Source organism: Lytechinus variegatus, chromosome 13 (genome assembly GCF_018143015.1).
Source record: "Lytechinus variegatus isolate NC3 chromosome 13, Lvar_3.0, whole genome shotgun sequence".
In the NCBI taxonomy this organism is placed as follows: Eukaryota; Metazoa; Echinodermata; class Echinoidea; order Temnopleuroida; family Toxopneustidae; genus Lytechinus; species Lytechinus variegatus.
Window position 1 is genome coordinate 6296620 of NC_054752.1, and position 23980 is coordinate 6320599.

Consider the following 23980-nt stretch of genomic DNA (forward strand, 5'->3'; position numbering starts at 1 on the left):
TTTAGTGCTTAAAAAGTGAAATATAAAGTGACCGGAAACACCATCTTAATTTCATCCCATACACTTGTGTGTTCTATTTACGCTTTAAGATGCCTAATTACAAAATCGGGGTTTGCCTTGTATTTTTAGCTTTTCATTCTCAATAACGGTTGTTTTCAGGGTTTTTTAGTTCTAATACGTGTACTTATACACATGTTTCTTCTTGGTTTGAGAATCGTTTTAATTGACTGCTCACAAAGTTAAATAATGTCTTTAACAGAGAAGTGCTGGCCATAGCAGGTTTCGCTGGAGGACACTCGGAAGTTCATTCTTTGCAAAGCCTTTAGAGCAGAGGAGACATCAGGGTGGTTGCGTGCTTGCATGAGCTTTAAGGAACACTCCCTGACATATCATCCAGCAGATTACTTAACCAATGGAGGAAAGTCCTTCACAACTGCGTGCATAACTGTGCATCAGAATCTAAAACAAATCCCAAGAATGTACAATATAAATTAAGGGCTAATTCCAATCCAATCTGCAGAGTATTTGGTATAACGCCTTTTATCATTATTGCTATCAACATTCTGTGGGGGAGCTTCCCTCCCCCCCTGTAAGATACTGCTTGGCATCATAAAAAAAATGATAATTTTAAATCTTATTATGATCTGTCAAGCATGATAAAATATTTAAATAATTATGACTGGCCTTAAAGGGAACATCAAATATGTTGCCAGCAACAGAATCATATTGGCCCAAGTCTTCAGACAAGGGCAATATGGCTCTTTTAAGGGGCAATATATTTGATTATCACCCGTATCAGACACATTACGTCAAACCCCCATTTGGAGAAAGACCGCAGTTCAGATTGCAAACTGCGGTATTGGACCCCATTTTGTGTTTTGAATCATTTCCAAGCCCTGGGGGCCGTTTCATAAAGCTGTTTGTATTAAAGTTAAGAGCGACTTTTAAGAACGACTGGTGATCGTCGCCTGGTGTGTACCATTTACTGGAAGACAGGATCACCAGTCGCTCTTAACTTACGCACAGCTTTATGAAACACCCGCCTAATCAACCCCGCTTGGCCAGGTAATCCCCGCCGTCTCACCACAGGCCAGATTATGAGCGTTGAGCCAGGGAGGAAATGATAAACAACAGCTGTGCTATTACGTAAGACTTCTCTGCCTGTAGTAGGCGGAATGAAATTATTGTATTTGATATTTAATCACGTTTTCAAAGGCATATTGTATTCAGAAATTAAATGTTCGTCCATTTTCAATTTCGAACGAAGAAAATCAACCTCGAAATAAGGAAAGTAAGTGAATAAAAAATGGAGGCATGCTTTGCCGGGACCGCGCTCGGGCTATTCTATTATCTTCGGACCGAGGTCAAGAAACAGGTGTTTTGATACTTGGGGTTTGTCGTACTTGGAGAAGAGAATTGATCGGGAAAACCTGAGCTGGTCATTTACAAAACCGTATTGCCCTACATTTTCTGAATATCGGGAAGGGTAGGTATATTGTTTGTATTTTCCTCGGTCTCAATGTGCGTATTTACTTTGCATGATGAGACAACGCAAAATATACCTTTGTATTTTCCCTGGTCTCACATCCGGGCATTTGTGGATGCGTACAAAGAGATACGCTTCATAAGGATCCGCGCACCAACAATATACGTCATAATAAAGACAACGCTGGATCCGAGCCCTTGCAAGTACGTCATAATGGTAAAGTGCAGAGCCTAGACCGATATCAACATGACACAATAGAACTCTATTTTTAAAAGAAATATCCCCATTATCATGATTTTTGCTCTAGATATCTGATTTGGATGATAATAAAAATATTGACTGGCTCTTCTTTCAGGGAACATCAAATATATTCCCTTAAAAGACTGATATTGCCCTCGTCTAAAGACTCGGGCCAATATGATTCTTTTGCTGGCAATATATTTGATGTTCCCCTCAAGGCCAGTCAATATTATATAATGATTCCCAAAAGAAGAGCCAGTCAATATTATTATTACTTACAGCTGTATAATGTGTAATTCAAGCTATTATTTGGAACAATTTATATGCCTTTTTGCTTATCACTTTTGAATTTAAGTTTTCTCAAATGTGGAGAAGTAACACTTGCTAAGCAATTGTGACATAAATTGTTACCGTGCAGTCGCACACCATGCATGGCGCGCACACACATTTAATGCGTAAAAATCTTGCGCTTGGGTTTGTTTAGTTGGGAATGCGTATGCACTGACCGCACCACGCATTATCTATAAATGCGTTGGTTTACAAACTGGTTCCCACCAGATTTCGCAAATACTGAAATTAGCCACCAACATCGGCTCCTACTGCCCAAGCACACTAGCAGAAATATGACAAATGTTGCCCTCGGTCTTTGTACAGTCTTTCTATGGGCAAAGCTCTGGGAGGGCAAAATGGCAAATGTTTACCCCGTTCGTCTCGGATTGAAAGAAGCGAGCAAAATATGACATTTATTCATCTGCTAAAAGGCGTTGTATAGGTAATAATAATTGATATTTACCTATTTCCTCATTCCTTTCAGGTGACGTACAGGCCAGGAAATCTAGCTTCGTCTGGATGAAGCAAGTCACATAGGAAGTAAATAGTTCCAGCCATACCTGGATAATTTTTTAAAAAATAGAAAATTTGAAGAATTTTTGTTTTGGTCTCATCACAAGTTATCTAATTCCTCAGCAAATAGGAATATACATCGGTGTGGGAATGTGGAAAGGAATGGGGACACACTTCTCCTGCAAAAAAGTTTGATGACCATGAGAGAAAAAAAGAATAAATGGTTAAGAATATGGGTGAAATATGATATCCTGGGACTGTTCGGCTTAAAGTTTGCTAGCCAATTATCTTATACATATTAAAAATCACCTTTGTTAACCTTCTGTTCACCTTCTCAAGAGAACAATGTCAGTTTAACCCCTTTTCATAACATACATTTTTGAAAGAGTTCCATTTCATTCAAGGCTAGAAATGCATTTAAAATTGTTTCTCTCAGCTTCCTGTACAAAGTGAGCACAGCACACAATGAGAACAATCACATTCTTTGATGTGCACAAATGAAGAGGAAGGAGAGGAGTATGACAGGGAGAACTAAGGGGTAGAAAGGAAAAAAGGAGAAGACAGGCGTGGATAAAGATTTTTAGTAAGTTAGGAGAAAATAATAACACCATTTATGAAACCAAATTCAAAAAAACAAAATTAATCTAAAAGCATATCCACGCAAGTTTACAACATGCAACCCTATGAAGTATTCTAAAACATGTACAAAAACAACAGAACCGTGTTTTTCACCAAATCTGCGGCTCATCGTAGCAGATCAATACGACCGTAATGTTTGATAGAAATATGCGAAGCTTTGGAGTGGATTTTGTTCTTTTTTTCCTTGATAAGAAGAAAATGCTATGCCTTGGAGCGGCTTTCTTTGTTCTTTTTCTCAATAAGACAAAAATGCTATGCCTTGGAACAGATTTTTAAGTGTAAAAATGGGGGTCCCCTCCGTGCCACATACCTACTATGCATTATATACTGAGTGCCCCCCCCCCCCCGGGGGCCCAGTCTTAAGAAGAGTTGCGATTGATCCAATCAATCTCAACAATATGGAAATCCATCAATGTCACAATGTTTCCTACAGGAAGTTGGCACAATGTCCTTTTGCGAAACAAGATGAGCATACTCAGGATACTTAATTGCCAAGAAAACAATGAAAGAAGAAACAATAATCACATTTCGAAAAACTATTTGAACAAACATGCATTTTATATGCAGATGTTGTTGGCTTTCCATAGTTGTGCTTGATGGGATCAATCGCAACTCTTTGCGAGACATGGCCCAGGGTGCGACTCGAGGGAAAATATTTTTTGTGTACCTTCCATGAGAGAGTACGGTCTGTCTGCCATCCTGCATCCATGTTTCCCATAATCCATGCATCGATCAGCAAACTAAAAGGTAAAAAAAATCAATTAATAAAATATTATAATGGTAAATAGAGTTTGAATGTTCCGACATCTGCGGCCACCACCTTCAGGGGCAACCTGAAAACATTGCTGTATAAGAGTCCTTTTTGATAGGCATTGACTTATTGCTTCCTGTCTTAAAGTTGAAACATATATCACATGTCAGTTTAATTCTTTCTTTTTGGTCTTTGTCTAATGCTCTGAAGCATGTCGGGCATCTAATTAAGAGGGAGAGTGCACTATACAAGTCCTATATGTTATTATTTATCACCTTGTTCATAGAGCATAAAAGTGATTGTTATTACAGGCATTTCTCTCCCAAGCAGGATACTTAGTGTCTTCCCACTGCCAGGAAGCAACATTTTCTTCTTTTTCCAAGCAAGCCCCCAAAACTCGTTTTGGAGGCTTTGAATTAGACGACAATTCTTGGACTTGTATTTTTTCAGAATCTTGCCTCAATTTTTAATTGAAAAAAGTATCGTTGCAAAATGATCACACGCGGGACTCGAACCTGTCAATGAACTTGACCGAAGGATTGGCTTAGTGATTGTGCCAGACCAATCTAGCTGATCGGTGCAATATCCTTACATTTCATGTGTCCATGAGATACTCATGAAATAAACCCTATTATATTGTCATTGAGTTCCTGTAGACTTAGGGCTTGCTAGATTATCATTTGAAAAGCCCCCCCCCCCCCCCCCCGATAGCAGGATAGAGTTTCACAAAGGTATTTGTAAGTCACAAACAACTTCAGGCATGATTGCTGAACTATTCTTGAGCTGTTTAAAACCAGATCATTGTAGATTAAAATTTCAACAAGCATATCAATATAAAAGTTTGCTGTTTGTCAAGATATAATGAGGAACATAGAATGCTTAATCCCAAAATCTTTATTACAAGAACATGTCAAATGTCTTTTGCAATATTGTGCATTCCTACTTATGATCCCCGGGCTCAGTCTAATAGAGTAGATTGACAAATACATGTATTGTGTTGTGTTATAAGCAAATTCTTGACAAAAATATTTTTAAAGGGAATTCAACTTTTGTCATTAAATGTTGTGTGGGAGGGTAGACAAATAACAAAACAACATGGTGAAAGTTTGAAAGAAATCAGACAAAAATTGAGATCCCAAAAAAGACTATGTAAATTTTAGCTTGGAAACTGGGTATTATGACAAGTGGTAGACACACTTTCCCATAGGCCATGTACTTCATTATAAGTGATGTGTGGTTTTCTCCCGAGTACCTACTATCCTGGAGTAGTCATCAAAATATAACACAGGTAGCATATTTTTTATGTCCTTATGAAAAAAAATATATATATAGTTTGAAATGAAACTTTAAAAAAAAGAAGACATTTCACCCATATGTTTTAAAATCCATAAATTTCTTTTTGTTTGTCCGATATTGTTTAAACTTGTCTGATTTTTTTCTCTTTCTTTTTAAATCAACTTTTTTATTTGGGCTGGATTTCCCCTTTAACACTAACATGATACTGAAACAATCCATGACAAGGATCGATTTCTCCTACCTTACAAGCCTTATATAAATGCTGTGCATCTTTGGTAGCCTGGTAAAGAGCCAAGAAAGCATAGCCGTTACCAGCTGTTCCGTGGCAGAGGCCATAGCCCTTGCGGAGGATGCCACGATCCCAGATGACCCGACCACAGTCAACGGCTGCATTCAAATAACGGTCTTCTGAAAACACCTGAGATAATAAGAAAACAAAGGATAAAGATCGTGGTTGTGATGATGATGATGGTGGTGATAACGATGATGATCATCATCATGGAGATGGTGATGATGATGGTGATGACGGTGATGATGATGGTGATGATGATGGAGATGATGATAGAAATGATGATGGTAATGACGGTGAAGATGATGATGATACAGATGATGGTGGTGATGATGAGGATGATGATAGAGATGATAATGATGATAGAAATGATGATGGTAATGACAGTGAAGATGATGATGATAGAGATGATGGTGGTGATGATGATGATGGTGATGATGATGATGATGATGATGATGATGATGATAGAGATGGTGATGGTGGTGATGATGAGGATGATGAAGATGGTGGTGACAAAGATGATAGTGATGATGATGATGTTGATAATGATGATGGTGATCATGATCGTGATGTTAATAAACATGATGATGAAAATCATGAAGATGATAATGATATTGAACATCATTATAATTCAATCATTGTTTTCTTAACAAAAGATTACTTTTTTGTGTCAAGAAATGTATAATTCATCAGATACAATGGCGAGAGATTTTTATGAAGTTTCTGAAGTTAAAATAGCCGATTCCGGGGAAGAGTAAAGAATGTTAACCAATCACTTTAATCAATTCCCCAAGTATGAGCATGCTTTATTATAAGGACGTCCAAGACACAGATGATTTTTACTCAGAAACCATAAAAGGTGACGACGTCATTATTTTAGATCCATGCAATTTTAATAGAGTGTATAATGATGATCAACAGTTTAGTATTTTCAATTTTTTCATGATAAGTTACTTCAATCATGATGGTGATGCTGATGATGACGCCGATGAGTGATGATGATGATGATGATAATGATGATGACGAGGATGGTGGTGATGACAACGACGATGATGATGATGGTAATGATAATGATGATAGCCACAATGATGATTGTGATGATAATAGTGATGATGATGATGGTAATGATAATGATGATAGTCATGATGTTGAGTGTGATGTTAGTCATGATGATGATGGTGATGATAATGATGATGATGATAGCGATGATTGTGATGTTGATGATTAATGTTGATGATGGCAAAGATTAGGACTTGACAGTGATGATGGTAAAAATCGTGAAACTTATGATACTAATGCTGAATATCATTATAATCATTGTTTTAATCATGAAATTTTAATTTCTTGTGTTGAGAATCGTACAATTCCTCACAAACCATGCCAACAAAAGCATTTAGAAGTTTATGAAGTTTGAATAACTGATTCTGGGGAAGATTAAACAAAAGACTATAAAGAGAATCCCGAAAATCAAGACAGGAAGAGATTACGGCACGAAACAATCAAAATTGAGAATCAAGATCTACCCACATCCCCGAAGCTGAAGTGAAGGGGACCCAAAGGGAAGTGGTCAGGCTGTGGTCACGAGTTGAAACTACTTACAGATCAGGAGCGTCCAATGGCGGAAAAAGCAGCATTAATTCCTCAAGTATGAGCATGCTTATTACAAGAACGTCCAAGAAACTGATGATAGTTACTCAGAAACCATAAAAGATGATGACGTCTTCGCCAAAGGAGAGGAATGGGTGGAGGAATGTCAGGAGACATTCATTAATCTGAGATTGAGTCACTGATTACCGAGCTCCCCCCCAAAAAAAAAAAAAAAAAAAAAAAATTATACAGTATGTGCCTAAATTAAGGTCATCTGGGAGAATGGACCTATGGGTTTCAATCTGGCTCTGGACTTTGACAGCATTCGGTGTGGGTTTATTTTAGATCCATGCAATTTAGAGAGTAAAATGATGATCAACAGGTTAGTATTTTCAGATTTTCCTTCACGAGTTTCTTCAATCACGATTATGATGGTGATTCTGATGACAATCTGTTGAAGATGGTGATGATGATGATGACTAAGATGATGATGGTGATGGTGATGATAATGGTGATAGTGATGATAATGATGCTGGTAATTCTGATGAAGATGATGCCATTGAAGATGATACTGATGATGATGGCAATTCTTCTTCATCTGATGGTGATGATGATGATGATGATGGTGATGGTGATGGCGATGATAATGGTGATAGTGATGATGATGATGCAGGTAATTCTGATGATGACATTGAAGATGATTATGATGGTAATTCTTCTTCATCTGATGGTGATGATGATGATGGCGATGATGATGATGCTGGTAATGATAATGGTGATAGTGATGACGATGATGCTGGTAATTCTGATGATGATGATGATGGTGACATTGAAGATGATACTGATGATGATGGCAATTCTTCTTCATCTGATGGTGATGATGATGATGGTGATGATGATGATGATGGTAATGATAATGGTGATAGTGATGATGATGTTAGTAATTCTGATGAAGATGATGCCATTGAAGATGATACTGATGATGACGGTAATTCTTCTTCATCTGATGGTGATGATGGCAATGGTGATGATGATGCTGGTAATTCTGATGAAGATGATGATGACATTGAAGATGATACTGATGATCATGATGGTAATTCTTCATCTGATGATGGTGGTGATAGTAATGATGATGAAATTGAAAACTGTAATTCTGATGAGATGGTGATAACAATTCTGATGACAACGATAAAATTTATGATAACTAATAATGGTAATACTAACAGTGGTGATGATGATCCTAATTGTTAAATTTTCAGATTTTCCTTCACAAGTTACTTCAATCATGATGGTGATGATAATGATAATGGTGATGGTGATGATGGTGATGATGATGGCGATGGTGATGATGATGCTGGTAATTCTGATGAAGATGATGATGCCATTGAAGATGATACTGATGATGGTAATTCTTCTTCATCTGATGGTGATGATAATGATGGTAATGATAATGGTGATAGTGATGATGATGTTGGTAATTGTGATGAAGATGATGCCATTGAAGATGATATTGATGATGATGGTAATTCTTCTTCATCTGATGGTGATGATAATGATGGTGACGATGATGGCGATGGTGATGATGATGCTAGTAATTCTGATGAAGATGAAGATGATGATGACATTGAAGATGATACTGATGATCATGATGGTAATTCTTCTTCATCTGATGGTGATGGTGATGATAGTAATGATGATGAAATTGACAACTGTAATTCTGAAGAGATGATGGTGATAATAATTCTGATGATGACGATAACCACATTTATGATTTCTAATTATGGTAATACTAACAGTGTTGATGATGATGATCCTAATCGTAAAATTGTTGGTCATTACCCTGTAAGCTTGAAGCAGCATGTGGATCACGCCTGGTGCACCATGACACCAGTGAACGAGCTTGTCTGATTGGTTACCTAGAGACGACGGGAAGTTACCAGATGAGAATCGGAGCTGTAGAACGTAATCTACGGTTGGCTTGATGAGAGAGTGAAGGTTATCAGATACAACGGCACTTTTAACCTATATCAATGAAATGAAAATACAGTAGAGCAGGGTTGGGAATGACTCATGAAATTTCTTTGTTTGTGTGCATGACCCTAATAACCTGAAACCACAGTATATTTCATGCTTTTTGTTTTTGATCCAACAATCTCTCTATTCATCACGTTCTAGATCAGATCCTTTTCGTTCACAAAGTCCTAAAATGAACTCCAAGAAAGTGCTGTATAAAGCAATGTATTAGCTTCACTAGTCCCAATATCTGGAGCTCTCTTACGAGTATAAAAAATATATAAGCTAAAACATATAATCAATAATATCCCCCTTATACTTTTTGTAAGGACTTGGAGAGCAAAATTTAAAAAATTTGCAATTTTTTTGTCATATTATTGTAAAGTGCTTTGAGCATGCTAAATGGAAAAGCGCTATATACATGTACATATTTGATGAAATAATAATACATAAGATTTACATAGCGCACTCTCCATCTTGATTAGATGCTCAAGGCGCTTCAGAGCAGAACAACAAAAACTATTTACATATATTACATGTCTGAACAATAAGTCAATGTCTATCAAAAAACACTTTTATACAGGTATGTTTTCAGGTAGTGTGTATGTTCATTCATATCATTTATTTTTTCCACATTTGGGCAATTGGTGAATTTTGCAGGATATGTCATGCTCTTTTCCGTGGGGACTTGGTGCCCTAAAGTAATCCATTATAAAGTGAAGACCGAAGTCAAGGCGCCCCTCCCCCCTTGGCCCCGAATTTCCAGTTACATGCACTAAATAACACTAAAGGAGCACTCTATGAAACTCATAGTATGTGATTTTCACCAGCTGACTATTAGTTGTGCCACAGAAATGCTTGCCTTTTATTGGCCAAGACAAATATACCACAAGAGGAAGATCGGACACTTTTATAGCGATTTCTTTTAAATGCTCGATTAATGCTCATCAGGAAGGGTGCCCACTAGCGTTAAGTTAACCATCGCACATCAGGACGCTGCTGTGTATGAGACATATGGGGAAAACGAAAGAGGATTTTGGAGAGGGCACAAGGGCAACGCATGGGAATAATTCCCCCTTTTATTACCCATAAACCTCTACAATATATTCATCTCTAATTTAAACCAAAAAAATTGAGGAAAAAAAAATCTTAAAATGTACAAATCGTCTATTCCTTCATACCTCCACCATTTCTCTTATATGATTTGTACACAACTATATCGCGATACGCAAAGGTAAAAAAGGTCTTTACTTACTCAACACTGTACTCTCCCCAAGCGTTTCATTGCGCGCTCTATGTACTGTCCGATCTTCCTCTTGTAGTATCTTTGGCCAAGAGCACATCTGTTGGTTAAAATCACTGACCAAATGCATCATGAAACACACAAATGGCCACAGAATTTTTACTGTTGTTATAAGCTACTGAAATCCTTAGATCTGACTGGTGGAGAGCAAGTTAGTTCTTAACATCCCCCTCGACTTAACCCTTCATGCGTTACATGTACGTTCGCATTATTGCACATCCGTAGGCGTGTTTCGTTCGCATTTTTGCACAACCACACATTTCCCATAGACGTCCCCTGTCCCATTGTTTTTCGAACAATTGCATGCCCCGGAGCATGCCTAGCTACAATGTATAGCCTGGCGTTTTTGTATACCGTACATGTGTACCGATCGATCGCGCGTGCGACATTAGTTTAGCGTTCGACGGATTATCGCAGTTTACAAATTACAAAATCGTTGAGTTTTCCCAAAAAATCAATACATCCTGATCACAGCCAGGAAGTTCATTGAAAAAGGAGAGGAGAAAATCAATAAAACCCTCCTCACAAACAATACCATGGCCAGGTTTATTGTTAGGAGTCTGTGACTCATGGCACGAATGTGAATGAGACCCTTTCAATGAAGTACAGTACAGTACCTTGACCAGGCAAAAATTTACTCTCTTTTATTTTCCACTATATATGGGCTATTTTTATCAGATTATCATGATTTTGGTATCAATACAAAGCTTATGTAATGAACAGTCCAAGTGGATAAATAAAAATCATGCCACTAACACAAGAACCAAAGTAAAAGGGGGGCTAAATTTTGTTGGAAGTATTAGGAGAAAGCATTTAGAAAATGTAATTTACTATACATTTTTCCATAATTTATCCAATAAATTTATATACGATAAGAAAGCCCAGGAAACACTCTACAAGTTTGCTACACAACATTTTTTTTCAAAATGATCAGATAAAAAGTTATGGCACTCTAAATAACAGAGTGTATTATACTGCGTAGAGGGGATCACTGCTAAAATAATGCAACACATAGGGGGTTTACAGGTGAACACATGAAGAGTTAATACCTGCATGAGAAGTGTTAGTATCCCAGCCATGCCATGAGCAGCTCCTATGTACTTCTTTTCGTGCCATTCAAACAAGAGAGGAGAGGATGATTTCTCTTTTCTGGCAAGCTTCTGACCAGAATCCAAGATACAAGCACACACCTAACAAATGAAGAGAAAGGAAATAACAAAAATTGTATAAGCAAACACTGACACCAAATGTTAAAGGTATTGTTTAACTTTGTGAGCAGCCAATTTAAAAAATTCTCAAACCAAGATGAAACATGTGTACAAGTGCATGTATTAGAACTAATAAACCCTGAAAACCATTATTGAGAATGAAAAGCTAATACTACAAGGCAAACCCTGATTTTATAGACGCCTCAATAGTACACATAAGTGTATGGGATGACATCAAGATGGTGTTTCCGGTCACTTTATATTTCAATTTTTTAAGCACTAAATAATTATTTTCGAATGCAGTTTTTTCTGGGCTTCATTTTTGTAACATATCACAGACACAGGTGACAAGTGTGACCTTCTACCTCAGATTCTTTAAAAGTCAAACCAATGTTAACCAATCACTTTAACACAAAACACTGATAGAACACCTACATGTAATACATATATACATGAGGTTAGAAGTTGTGGTAAATGTGCACTGGGAAATAATTATTGTGAGCTCTCAATTTCTATTCCATGAAATTATCTATATTGTGCTCGCACAATGCCTTAAAGGTATTGTTTAACTTTGTGAGCAGCTGATTTAAAAAATTCTCAAACCAAGATGAAACATGTGTACAAGTACATGTATTAGAACTAATAAACCCTGAAAACAACCATTATTGAGAATGAAAAGATAAAAATACAAGGCAAACCCTGATTTTGTAAATAGGCGTCTTGTAGACACCTAAATAGTACACATAAGTGTATGGGATGAAATTAAGATGGTGTTTCCGGTCACTTTATATTTCAATTTTTGAAGCACTAAATAATTATTTTCGAACGCAATTTTCTTTGGGCTTCATTTTTGTAACATATCACAGACACAGGTTACAAGTGTGACCTTCTATCTCAGATTTTTTAAAAGTCAAACCAATGTTAACCAATCACTTTAACATTCAAAACATAGCAAATAACACCTGAAACTGTTGAACAAACAATTTGTAGTCCCATATCTGCTTATTTGTGATATGCAGTGCAAGTGATCACCTTTGGAAGAAGAGCATCACTTGTTATCATTTTGGTGCTTCCATTGCTTTTCTGCAAACAATGTTTCTAAACAGCTACATACATTAGCAATTACTTTATATCCTGCCCAGAAAGCAGTAGATGGCAGGTTCGGATCCCTCTGGTTTCATTTTTTTCTGACTAATGATTTTCATTACAGATCGAGCATACTGAACTTAAACAAATAGGAGTAATGCCAAAAATTTGTGAACAAATTTATATCCTCCATCACAACCAGAACCAAGATTTGATAAAAAATAAGAGTATAAAGTGGGATATGAAGTCATCAGCTTGCTCATTGCATATTCATTAAAAAATGCACAGAACTGTTTCACAGAAATAACGCAAAACTTTTAAATGTCATAGTGTAACTTTGCTTTTCCTTGTCAATTCTGATTACATTTTCAGTGTTTTGATTCTCTGATTTTACTTTAGCTGTTAAAATCATATTATTTTTAGCTTGGAGGAACCCTTTTAACAGCACCAAGCTTTAATAAAGTGAAGACAGTGCATGTCAGTGGTGTTCTACTTCTACAGCACCAAGCTTAAAATGAAGTTGATGATGGCTACATTGCAGATGATTCTTGGTAAATGTTGAGGTTATCAAACTCTAAAGTTCATTGCTGACATTTTTGTGTCAGTGTTACACTATTTTTTTTAGAGCACCAAGCTTTAAATGAATACATTGCTGCTAAACTATAAAGTTCAGCGTTGAAGTTTTCGTGTCAGTGTTGATCTATTTTCACAGCACCAAACTTTAAATGTCCAAAGTGCTTAGATGATTCGGAGTAGATGGTGAGGTTATGAAACTAAAATTTAGTGTTGAAATTTGAGTAAGTGTTGTCCAAGAACCATCTTCACTGGTGCTGTGAAAACAGACCAAAACTAACACCAAAAGGTCAACATCAAAATTTGATAGCATCAACATCTACTGAGAGCAATCCAAGTACCATGACCATCATTAAAAAAATTAGTGCTGTGAAAATAGACCATCGTTAACACCGAACTGTGAACACCAGACCTAAAATCCCCGTGAAAGTTACCTTGTCAATGATATCTTGATCTATGTACCCCTCCCCAAGATGTTTCTGCAGAAAGAGCAGGGAATAGAGATACCCAACCCTCCCATAAAGGAGCTCATCTGGTAGGTTTGGATCCTCAATAGACTGCACAAGACTATTCAACCTTGGAAAAATGATATAAAAGAGATTAAATTTTTAAAAAATACGAAGAGTGCAAAGTAATAACAGTAATGATTGAGATATCAAGAGCTTTATCAAATGAACCATAATCACTACCACCATCATCATCATCATCATCATCATCCACACCATCATCAGCAGAAAACATAATCATTATCTCATCATCAACATCATTACCATCACCATCATCATCACCATCATCATCGGCATCATCATCAGCAGTAGCAGCAAACGTCATCATCATCATCACCATCATAAATACCATCATCATCTTTACATCATAATCACCACCATTATCATCATTATCATACCCATCATCATCATCACCATCATCCTCATCAACATCATAATTATTATCATCATCATTATCAACATCATCCCCACCATTATCCTTATCAAAATTACTGATCAATATTATCCTCATATTCAACATTGTCATTTTATTCGTCAATCATAGATCAGAATAATTATGATGGAAACAAACTAATTCAGTCATGAGAAAGCAGCTGATCAAGAAGAAATTGCCAACACAAGCACTATTCAATTTTGAATTCCATCAAAAATGTGTGTGGCGGCCGCACATCTTACGATTGGTCTGCGACCCGATTTCGGAATAAAATGTAGTAGAATTTGATGCTAATATTGAGACTTGGAATATCTTACTGTGTAATGTTCTAAATCATCGTACAAATTCCTATGTTCAATTCTGTAACTATACTCTCATCCTTATTAGAATAAAAGCGAAATTAATATCTAGTCGTAATGACGTCATAGCAGTCGTACGATTGGCTGTGATTTGAAACTAATTTGGCCTTTACTCCAAAATAAAGGTTTGCAATCTTTCAAATTGGTTATATTAGTATTCTTTCAATTAATTTTAACCTCAAATAAAATGATGTGTTCTATTCACATTTTCAGAAAACGAGCAAATGCTATTTGTTCCAAAATCGGATCGCGAACAGTGGTAAGGTGTGCGGTGGCCTTATAATAATAATAGTCAATTTTCATAAAGGGTTTTTCCAGAATGACTCAAAGTGCATTACAGCATATTACTACCCCGGTTTTTATATTAATTTCAATCCCGCACGAAAAGTGCACAATTTCCACTCCCTGGGGAGCATTCCTTGCATTCATCGCAGCCTCAAAAAATCAGAAGCACTGTTCAACATACTGCAGAGAAACCTTGTGAGTCCCCTTACTTGTTGATACAATGGCGCATTTCCGATTGATTTCCCGTCCTGTGATAAAACAAACCACCCACTGTCAGTGGTCCTGCATCACCACACATGAACGTCACTCTCCTTCCTTTGAGGTGGCGTAGGGGGCGCTTTACATACTCATAGCACATCTTGAGGTAATCCTCCGTTTTGTTTTCGGTGTACAAATGAAGGTACAAGAAGGCAATGCCTGGAGAGGAATTAAAAAATGTATGTTCTGAACAAATTTTTAATTGAAAATTCATGCCATTCACATTCTCTTTTAAAGAGAAATACCAGTAGTTGCAGTAAACACTGATTTCATGAGAAAGTCTGTAAAACCCGGCTTAATTGTCAGAATATCATCGAGGATCTAGATCTGGTACAGTTACATACACTGAACTTTGTGAAATCGTGAAATCTACGCTGAAAAACGTTCACACTGAAGATCACCTACACAGATAGGCACACGTGGGACAGTGTACTATTATTGCTGGAATAAAGACCCGACGGAAGTGACCGAATCCTCGCTTATTTTTCTTATTTCTCAGCAATAACACAATTTTTTCCAGAATCCTTTGGCACATATTATTTATTCATACAAACAGACACTTGGGTGGTCATTATATGAGATTCTGTAAAAAGTCATTTTGAGATCGTTACCAAAACTGGAATTTATCTTTAAGGACACCGCAAACCTTACGATTGGTCTGCGACCCGATTTTGGAATAAAACGCAATGGAATTTGAAGCTATTATTGAGACATTGAATATCCTACTGTGGAGTGTGTAATGTTTTAAAATATCATACGAATACCTACAATGTATTTTCAAATCTGTGACTATTCTATCATTCTGATTAGAATAAATCAAATTTAATATCTAGTCGTAATGACGTCATAGCAATCTTATGACTGACTATGATTTGAAACTAATTTACTCTTTACTCCAAAATAATGGCTTGCAATCATCTCAAATTGTTATATTAGTATTCTTTAAATTAACTTAACCTCAAATAAAATGATACTTTTCATTCACATATTTCGAAAATAAGCAAAATGTGATTTGTTCCAAAAATCGGATCGTGGACCAGTCGTAAGGTGTGCGGTGGCCTTTATAGGCCTATGGAGCAGCAAATTATTGTTTTTAACAATAAAACTTTACTTTTCTTGCAGTACATAATAATAATAATAATGGTATATTAACTCAGGGTGGCCACTTCAGTTCCGAAAACTGTTCTCCAGGCTGGCCCTGCTATTATTATTACCCCGGCTAGGCTACCTTTCAGGTGCACACAGCTTTTTTGAGGAATTAGTTACCGTCGGTACCCATTTAGCTGGGTCGAGTGCAGCACACTGTTGATGAATTCCTTGCTGGAAACTACATGTACGCCATGGCTGGGATTCGAACCCTCGACTCTCTGTTTTAAAGTCTCATCCACTGGGCTAGGACGCTCCATATATGCATCACCGCATCGGTCAGGTCATCAGTATGGAATGTGCACTACCGCATATCCATCAATCAGATTGCTGACGTGCTAAATAACATGTGTGCGTTGACGTGACTCTAATTCACAACTCTTTTTGCGAAACAACTCACCTAGCTCCCACAGAAATTGAGATGACAATAGAAAAAAAAAATCCCACTTACTTCCAGGCTTTTGTGTTTCATACCTGTGACTCCTGTGTAGACCGAGTGGTCACTTTCATCACGGTCCCTCCGAAGTCCAGACTCCATCTGACCGAGAAGGGTAATGATCGATTGATTCAGCAGCTTGCGGAAGGAATCTGCAAGCTTCAACAGAAAAAAAGAATGGATGAAGGGCTCGTCATGAAAACTAAAATACTTGTAAATGTTTTATTTAGTAATTTTCTATTAGAAAGAAGGAATTTCCCAATACTGTACGTCTACCATAGGGTGATAAAAAATATCTTTAAAAAACATTACAATGTTCTATTTAGTAGTTTTCTACTACAAAGAAGGAAGCTTCCAATACAGTACATCTACTCTAGGGTGATTAAAAATATCTAAGGCCGTGTTTATGCTTCCACTTTTCAGGCCAGAATCAGCGTTTCCACACATGATTAGTCCAAAACACGGTTGCGCCCATGCTTACTTTCATTTAAACGCTGTTTCAAAACGCCGATCGTAAACTCACAAAAAGGTGTGTTTGTAAACGTCGTTTGACCAGAATCAGGCTTTCTGGGGAAGCATAAACAGAACCACAATCGTAAACGTGTTTAGATGACGTCATTTGGTACATGCTTCCAGTGAGATGAAAATATGCGGGCAAATACAGTCGCATTGCTCCATGTTATATCCACGTAATAACAACAATCGGGAAAAAAATTCGAAAAAAGGCGCGCCCAATTTGACCTCGCTTTACGATGCAAAAGTCTCAAAAGTTAAGCATAAACAGCACTCCCAGAACCACATTTACGATCAACGTTTTGAATCGACGTTTGAAATCGCTGATTCTGTCATCGCAATTTAAGCATAAACACGCCCCAATAAAAGATGTAGTAACAACAATCTTGAGTTTGGTTACATTCACATTGTCTAAATTTTTATCACACAAGACATGCAGAATAGGTAGATTATAAGGTGCGAGTAAATGAGCCTTTTGGAAATTCTCTAAGACTCCATCTCCCTCGTTATCTGTGACTTTGTTTTCCTTTGAAAGTGTATTCAGAAGGAATTATATCATCTACACGCATATACCTTTCCATCTTGAATGATGTTTGTTGCTGATTCCGTGGAGAACGGTGGGTAAGGATTTGTGAATTCTCTTCTATCGGAAGGGGAAGATTGATCATGCTTCCGCTTGCTCATTGTCAATGATGATCCTCTACTCCTGTTGCTGACTTTCTTTTCATTTCTGGTGAAGAATGAAAGACAGGTTAGGAAGAAATAAATTGAGAAAGATTAGACTGCGAGCAAGGCAAAATATTTCATTCAATCGTGGACCTGCATTCAATGTAATCACTTAATTTTCACATAGCATTGATTAGCAACAATTTGTACCTCATGCAAGGCATGTAGGTTTATAATGGGGCTCAATGAATTTTCCCTCCTAATAGGTTACTATGAAATGCAAAACTACCACATAGATTCTTGACTGCATGCAATAAAAAGCTTATGTCTGCACAATGTCCAATGAGTATAGCATGCGGAAAGTGACTGACTGGTCAAAGCACGATACTCAGCATTCTGGCATGAAGACTTCATATATTTTAAATCTAGATTTGTATCTAGATCTAAATGCTGATAGACAGTGAGGGCAAGGATGCCAAGGTGGTCACATACATGTAGTTGCCAACTCTACTGCTTTTTTTACTCTCCTAACAATCTAGGAAACGCTTTTTCAAAAATCTAATATCCGAATATAATTTCAAGAGGTTTTATTAAAAAAACATGTATATAATTCAATCGACCACAATAATGCTCCCAAACTCCTTTAAGATATAGTTTAGATTGTGATTTCAAAGGTGTAGGCTGAATTGAGCACAAGTAGGTGCACATCCTGGGAGGTAAACTATTTACATGGTATGGGGGATGAACATCTTGGGGAGGTGGAACTAAAGTTTGTAAAATCAGCTGTTGAAAGCAGAAGGGGTACAAATTTTGTTTTGCATGCCAGTGAACTCCTCTGCCTCAGCAGGAGGGTGCATGTTCACCCAGTGTCCAGCCTACAAGTACGCCCTTGGATATTCTTCTAAACTTTCATTTCATTATTGTAAGCGACTTAATTTATTTGTACTCTATACAGTGCGTATCAAAAAAAAGTATACACTTTGAAAAAGCCCTGGGAATAAAAAATACACAACATGTGGGTAATTTTTTTACATATAATTTTTAGTTTGAGTCTCATCTATCCAATGAAAGTAAAAGTTTTGTCAGAATGTTACAATTGAGTGATGAGCACTGTCCATTTCTGTAAAGCTCGCAGAAATCTGTTTACGCAGAAATCCTCGTTTTCATGCTGTGTCAAGGCGGGGAAAAGGCAAAATCAAACTTACCCTGCGAAAGATTTATATTACATTCCCCTTTCACTTTTAGTTATTTGAAATAAAACGGATACATTCTAGCATTTTGTAACAATTTTGCCACCCAAATCGAAATTTCAACACTTATTAAGCACAACTTTTACCCTATTTTTGCCAGCCAGATCATAACTGAATCTGAACAAAAGTTTATTTCAGACATCTCCTGCATTTTTCATTAAATTTTTATCATTGAAAGTGGGTTTACATTTTATCTTTCATTTAATACTTGTTTCTCCAAACTTTTCCCCAGCTTAGCAATGATAAACAAAATGTAAATCAAGCTTAAGCCATTCCATGTAAATCACAGCTAAGTGTCCAGCAAATATCGTCACGATGTCCTCCGTGTGTGGGGGAGTGGGGTTGGGCGAAATGCACTCTTCAAAGTGTTTTGGGCAAGGAAACAAGTCAAACAAGGTAGAAGATATCTTCAAATCAATTTTACTAGCTAAATTCCATGTGTTCTTCATGATCAAGGTCTACTTTTATTCACATAACTATTTCAAAGTTCTGCGCAAATAATTTTTCACTAACTTTTCAAAAGTAAGTGGTGCTCACTCAAGCGGAAATATTTTTCGACAGTCATATTGTCATTTGCTTTAATGGACCTGTACCGATGTCAAAATGTGGAAAAATCTTCAGAATATTACAAATGCATAATTTTACAGGATTTTTTCAAAGTGTAAACTTTTTTTGATACGCACTGTAGAATAAAGTTAGTAATCAGCTGAAGCAACTGTTTAAAGGCTCTTAGTCTTTCCCATAACTACACCACCCTTGATAGATGTTCGTGGACCATTCAGGAATTTTTTCTTGCTTGCTTTGCTCACTCGCATAAAGTGCTCATGCTTCACACTCGCATTACTTAATTGTTGAAATAGTATCGTCTTCATGGGCAACTGCGAACAGTCCTCATAGATTTCTTTTCGATCAGGCCAGAATATTACAAATTTCAGCTTGCGCTTCGCGCTCATAGTAATCATTTAGTTACATGTACATACGCAATTGTTCAAGATCACAATCATTGCTCAGAATGTTCAATTTTCAGGACAAAATATCTCATGAAACTTCAATATATTTTAGCTCGGGATTCGCACATTATTTAATTTGGGTTTTATATGAGATACAATATAAAAAATAAAGCTACATGTAAGAACTGAATGACTGATCAGAGAAAAATTTTGCCAGAAACGTAGATTATCATCACTATTATACTTTCACGTTGAATTGAGAATTGAGAACTCTTTAAGGACGTTCCACAGTTAAATGAAATCCATATTATCATCAAATTTTGCAAATTATGCAAAAATTAACATGGGGGTATGTGCTTTTTTGCTATCCACCTTTGAAATTTACCCATTTGCAAGGTCTCGAGAAGCATGCTATAAAAATAATTTTGCTTTTAAACCTCACACGATCACAACGTTGAGTTTAAACCTCCATCAATCAGTCAAAATCCAGATCTAAATTTTACCAACTTTCACTTTACAGTTCAGAATTATATTAAAATAAAGAATTCACTCATATTGCTATCTGTTTGCTCTGTAAAGAGAAGTAGCATCTTCAATTTTATGAATATTAAAGGTGTGAAAGGTGACAAAAATATATCTAACAAATTTGAAATTCATATAAATTTAAAACCCACATCATGTTCAAAATTTTTTGGATGTTTGTAGGGAAAGGTATACTAAAGAACTGAGAACATTTAAAAAATGTGGTTTCATGTGCTTGTTTTCAACATATCAGCACTTTTGTTGGAGCAAATATGCTTTTAAAAACGCGCCGAATGGCTTGTATCTTTAAAGGGAAACTTCAACACCACTATCGCGGGGGGGCACTTTCATTGACAAGTGGATACCATGCGCCACCATGGGGTCTCAAAAAGCCACCTGGCCTAAACAAGTATTTTCCATATTCTTAAAATGCACCCCTTAACGATTATTGACATGTGAAACCCTACCCTTAACAAGTATTCTCCACTCCCCAGGGAGTGGAGAATGTGCATACATTGTATGCGGGCATGCAAGGATCAGATGACCGGGATAATAATATGTCTGTAATAAAGCGCTTAGAGGCGTCATTCCGATGTATTAAGTGCTATATAAATGCAGACTATTAATATTATTATTGGAAATAAAACGAGAGTCGATACCCTTTGAAAGTATTCCTTGAATTGAATGTAAGCATACATTAGTAAAATGATTTTTACTCTCTGGCATGACTAGGGGCCTCCTGGCAAGTCTGGCAGTGGATTTAATTTTAGCTATAGTGACGTGCCTTTAGTAGGATGGGGGGTCGGGTGTCCGGACACTTTATCTTTTTGAAGCCTTCCTTTTTTGTCTGTGGATTACACTAAAAATATGAATTCATTACTTGTAATCATTTTCTATTTTGTTCTTTATATTTCCTAACATTTTGTACTAAAAATTGATGAAACTTCGCAGCAGTTCGCTGGTATTTTCCAAATGACATTCTAAAATTGATCATCCGGACACACAACCCGTCCGGATACACAACAACTGGAATAGTGGGTATACGTCGCGCGTGCTGTGACGCCAATGGCAAATGCTGGCGTCCACATATGGCTTGATTTTTCTGTGCGCAGCGGCATTGTATTTGTATAGTAATGAACCCGCCTTGGGCCTTGATTTGATCGGCACGAGACATGAATCAAAACATGTGGGACCGAACATAAATTTTATATGGTTTGATTAATAAAAACTATTTTTCCTGCAAGAAAATTTACTCAACGGTGAAAACTATACAAAATGATAAATCTCCCCGAATACCTAGATCTATATCAACTTAAAAACCGATATGATCTTCAAAATTAAGGAGTTTACTTACAAATCTTATCGTTAAATTCAATTCAGATCGATTGATCTCTCGTCATCTATCTCGTGGGCGTGGCAGAGCTGCGTCACGCCCTTTGCCACGCCCATAATTAGACAGGCAGCCGTTTGTTTTAGAGGATTTTTTTTTTCATTAGACGGCTCGCGAAAATCCTCCCGATGAAGCTATAATATATAGCTCATCGATTTTTGTCTTTATTTCATTATTCATAAGAATTTCGTTTTGGACTGAAATTAGGACCAAAACGAGAAAAAAATCCCGGGAAAAAATACTCCAGGGCCGGGGGCGCCGGGCGGGGGGAGTACATAAATTTTGCGTGACCAAATTATTTCCAAACAAGTTTTCGCGAGCTTCATATACACATTTTGGCCCCATAACAAGTTTTCGCCAGCTAGAATTTGACCGGCTAAACAAGTTTCTTGTCTTCTTGCTAACAAAATTATAGCCAACGGAGTTCAGGGCGGGGTTCGGCGAAACAGCCAATATAGAGACCGAAGCTATATAAAAATAAATAATAAAATAATAATAACGTTTTATTTACCCAGGGTAGCCACTTCAGTTAGGAAACTGCTCTACCAGCGGGCCTAGCTGCATAACATTATATGTTATTATACCCTTCTCCAATCTAAATGCTGAGCGCCTAGCAAGAAGGCAGAATTTCCCATTTTTATTCTTTATATGACTCGGCCGAGGATCGAACCCACGACCTCCCGTTCATGAGGCGGACGCTCTACCACTGAGCCACCATGTCATATAGACGGTGATATTCTAGAAAACTGTATGATTGTGTCTTGTCTTCCCATTGGTGCCCAAAATCATAAAAGTTTTTTTTTTAAATGATGTGTTTTATTGGTATTCAAAATCACATATAATCACAATATTTAAAGGTAATTGAAAATTATTTAAAACAGTTCAAAAGTAGTAATATCACAAAACAGAGATAAAATAAAAAAATAAATGAAAAAAATAAAAAGGGTGACATATATAAATCAAAATAAATCATTGGACAATACAGGTTACTCTAGTAGGGAATACACATCAAAATAAATATGTATAATCATTGTAGCATATTACTCTTAGACCAAAAGCTTCGGTCTCTGTTTTGTTGGTTGTTCAGCTGAACTTCGTTGGCTTCACTCACCAAATACAGAGACCGAAGTTCTAGCGCGATCTGTACAGGGGACTCAATGGCCATATGTTTATGTACTTAAAGTGGTGTCAAAGTCTAATAGACTGCTTGGTATTATTAGAAGAACTTTTGTACATTTGGATAAGACCTCTATTAAGCTTTTGTTTAAGGGTATTATTCGCCCTATCTTAGAGTATGGCCAGGCTGCGTGGTCACCGTATAAGCTGGGTGAGCAGAGGCGGTTAGAAAGTGTCCAACGTAGAGCTACTAAATTGATCCCAGGTATTAAGCACTTATCATACTCTGAACGTCTTCGCCTCCTGAAATTGCCATCACTCAGTCATCGACGTAAAAGAGGTGACATGATTGATGTGTACAAATATCTGCATGGTTACTATGATTCAAGTTCTGAACTTTTCTATCTGAGACAAGGTGGTAAAACGCGAGGTCATTCCTTAAAGCTAGAGAAAAGATATTCGCGTCTTGATGTGCGTAAGTTTTTCTTTGCTAACCGAGTGATAGATGTGTGGAACAGTCTCCCAGAAGATGTAGTTACTGCTTGTTCAGTGATTGCTTTTAAGAATAGACTGGATAAGCATTGGGAGAAGATTGCCTATGACTTTGAGTAATTTTCGTTTCTTGTGTGTTTCCATGGGATTTTTCACTGTCTACGATACCCCTGCCACCCCTCCATGCCAACATAAGTAGCGCATCTAATTTTGTCTGAAGGAGAGCAACAATAGACATTTCTACTTTGATCGATGAACAGGCTTCGTCCTACAACATCGTTGGAGTAAACTAAACTAAACTAAACTAAGATCGGATAAAACGGGGAAGTGAATTTGCGCGACAG

The 23980-nt window shown here is 37.0% G+C and overlaps 1 protein-coding gene across 2 annotated transcripts; it reads right to left on the minus strand.

Moving 5' to 3' along the window:
* On the minus strand, positions 1-22072 carry LOC121426767 (lanC-like protein 2). Of its 2 annotated transcripts, XM_041623160.1 has the most exons (11): positions 21993-22072; positions 17824-17980; positions 16776-16896; positions 15107-15314; positions 13749-13890; positions 11497-11637; positions 8971-9153; positions 5497-5673; positions 3876-3948; positions 2520-2616; positions 1-459 (listed from the first exon to the last, which is right to left on the minus strand). In XM_041623160.1, exons 2-10 carry the CDS (start codon positions 17932-17934, stop codon positions 2537-2539), a joined length of 1236 nt encoding a protein of 411 aa, XP_041479094.1. In that variant the 5' UTR covers positions 17935-17980; positions 21993-22072; the 3' UTR covers positions 1-459; positions 2520-2536. The 2 variants fall into 2 exon arrangements, with proteins under 2 accessions (XP_041479094.1, XP_041479095.1); XM_041623161.1 differs by lacking the exon at positions 11497-11637.
* Between the last annotated feature and the right edge of the window lie 1908 nt (positions 22073-23980).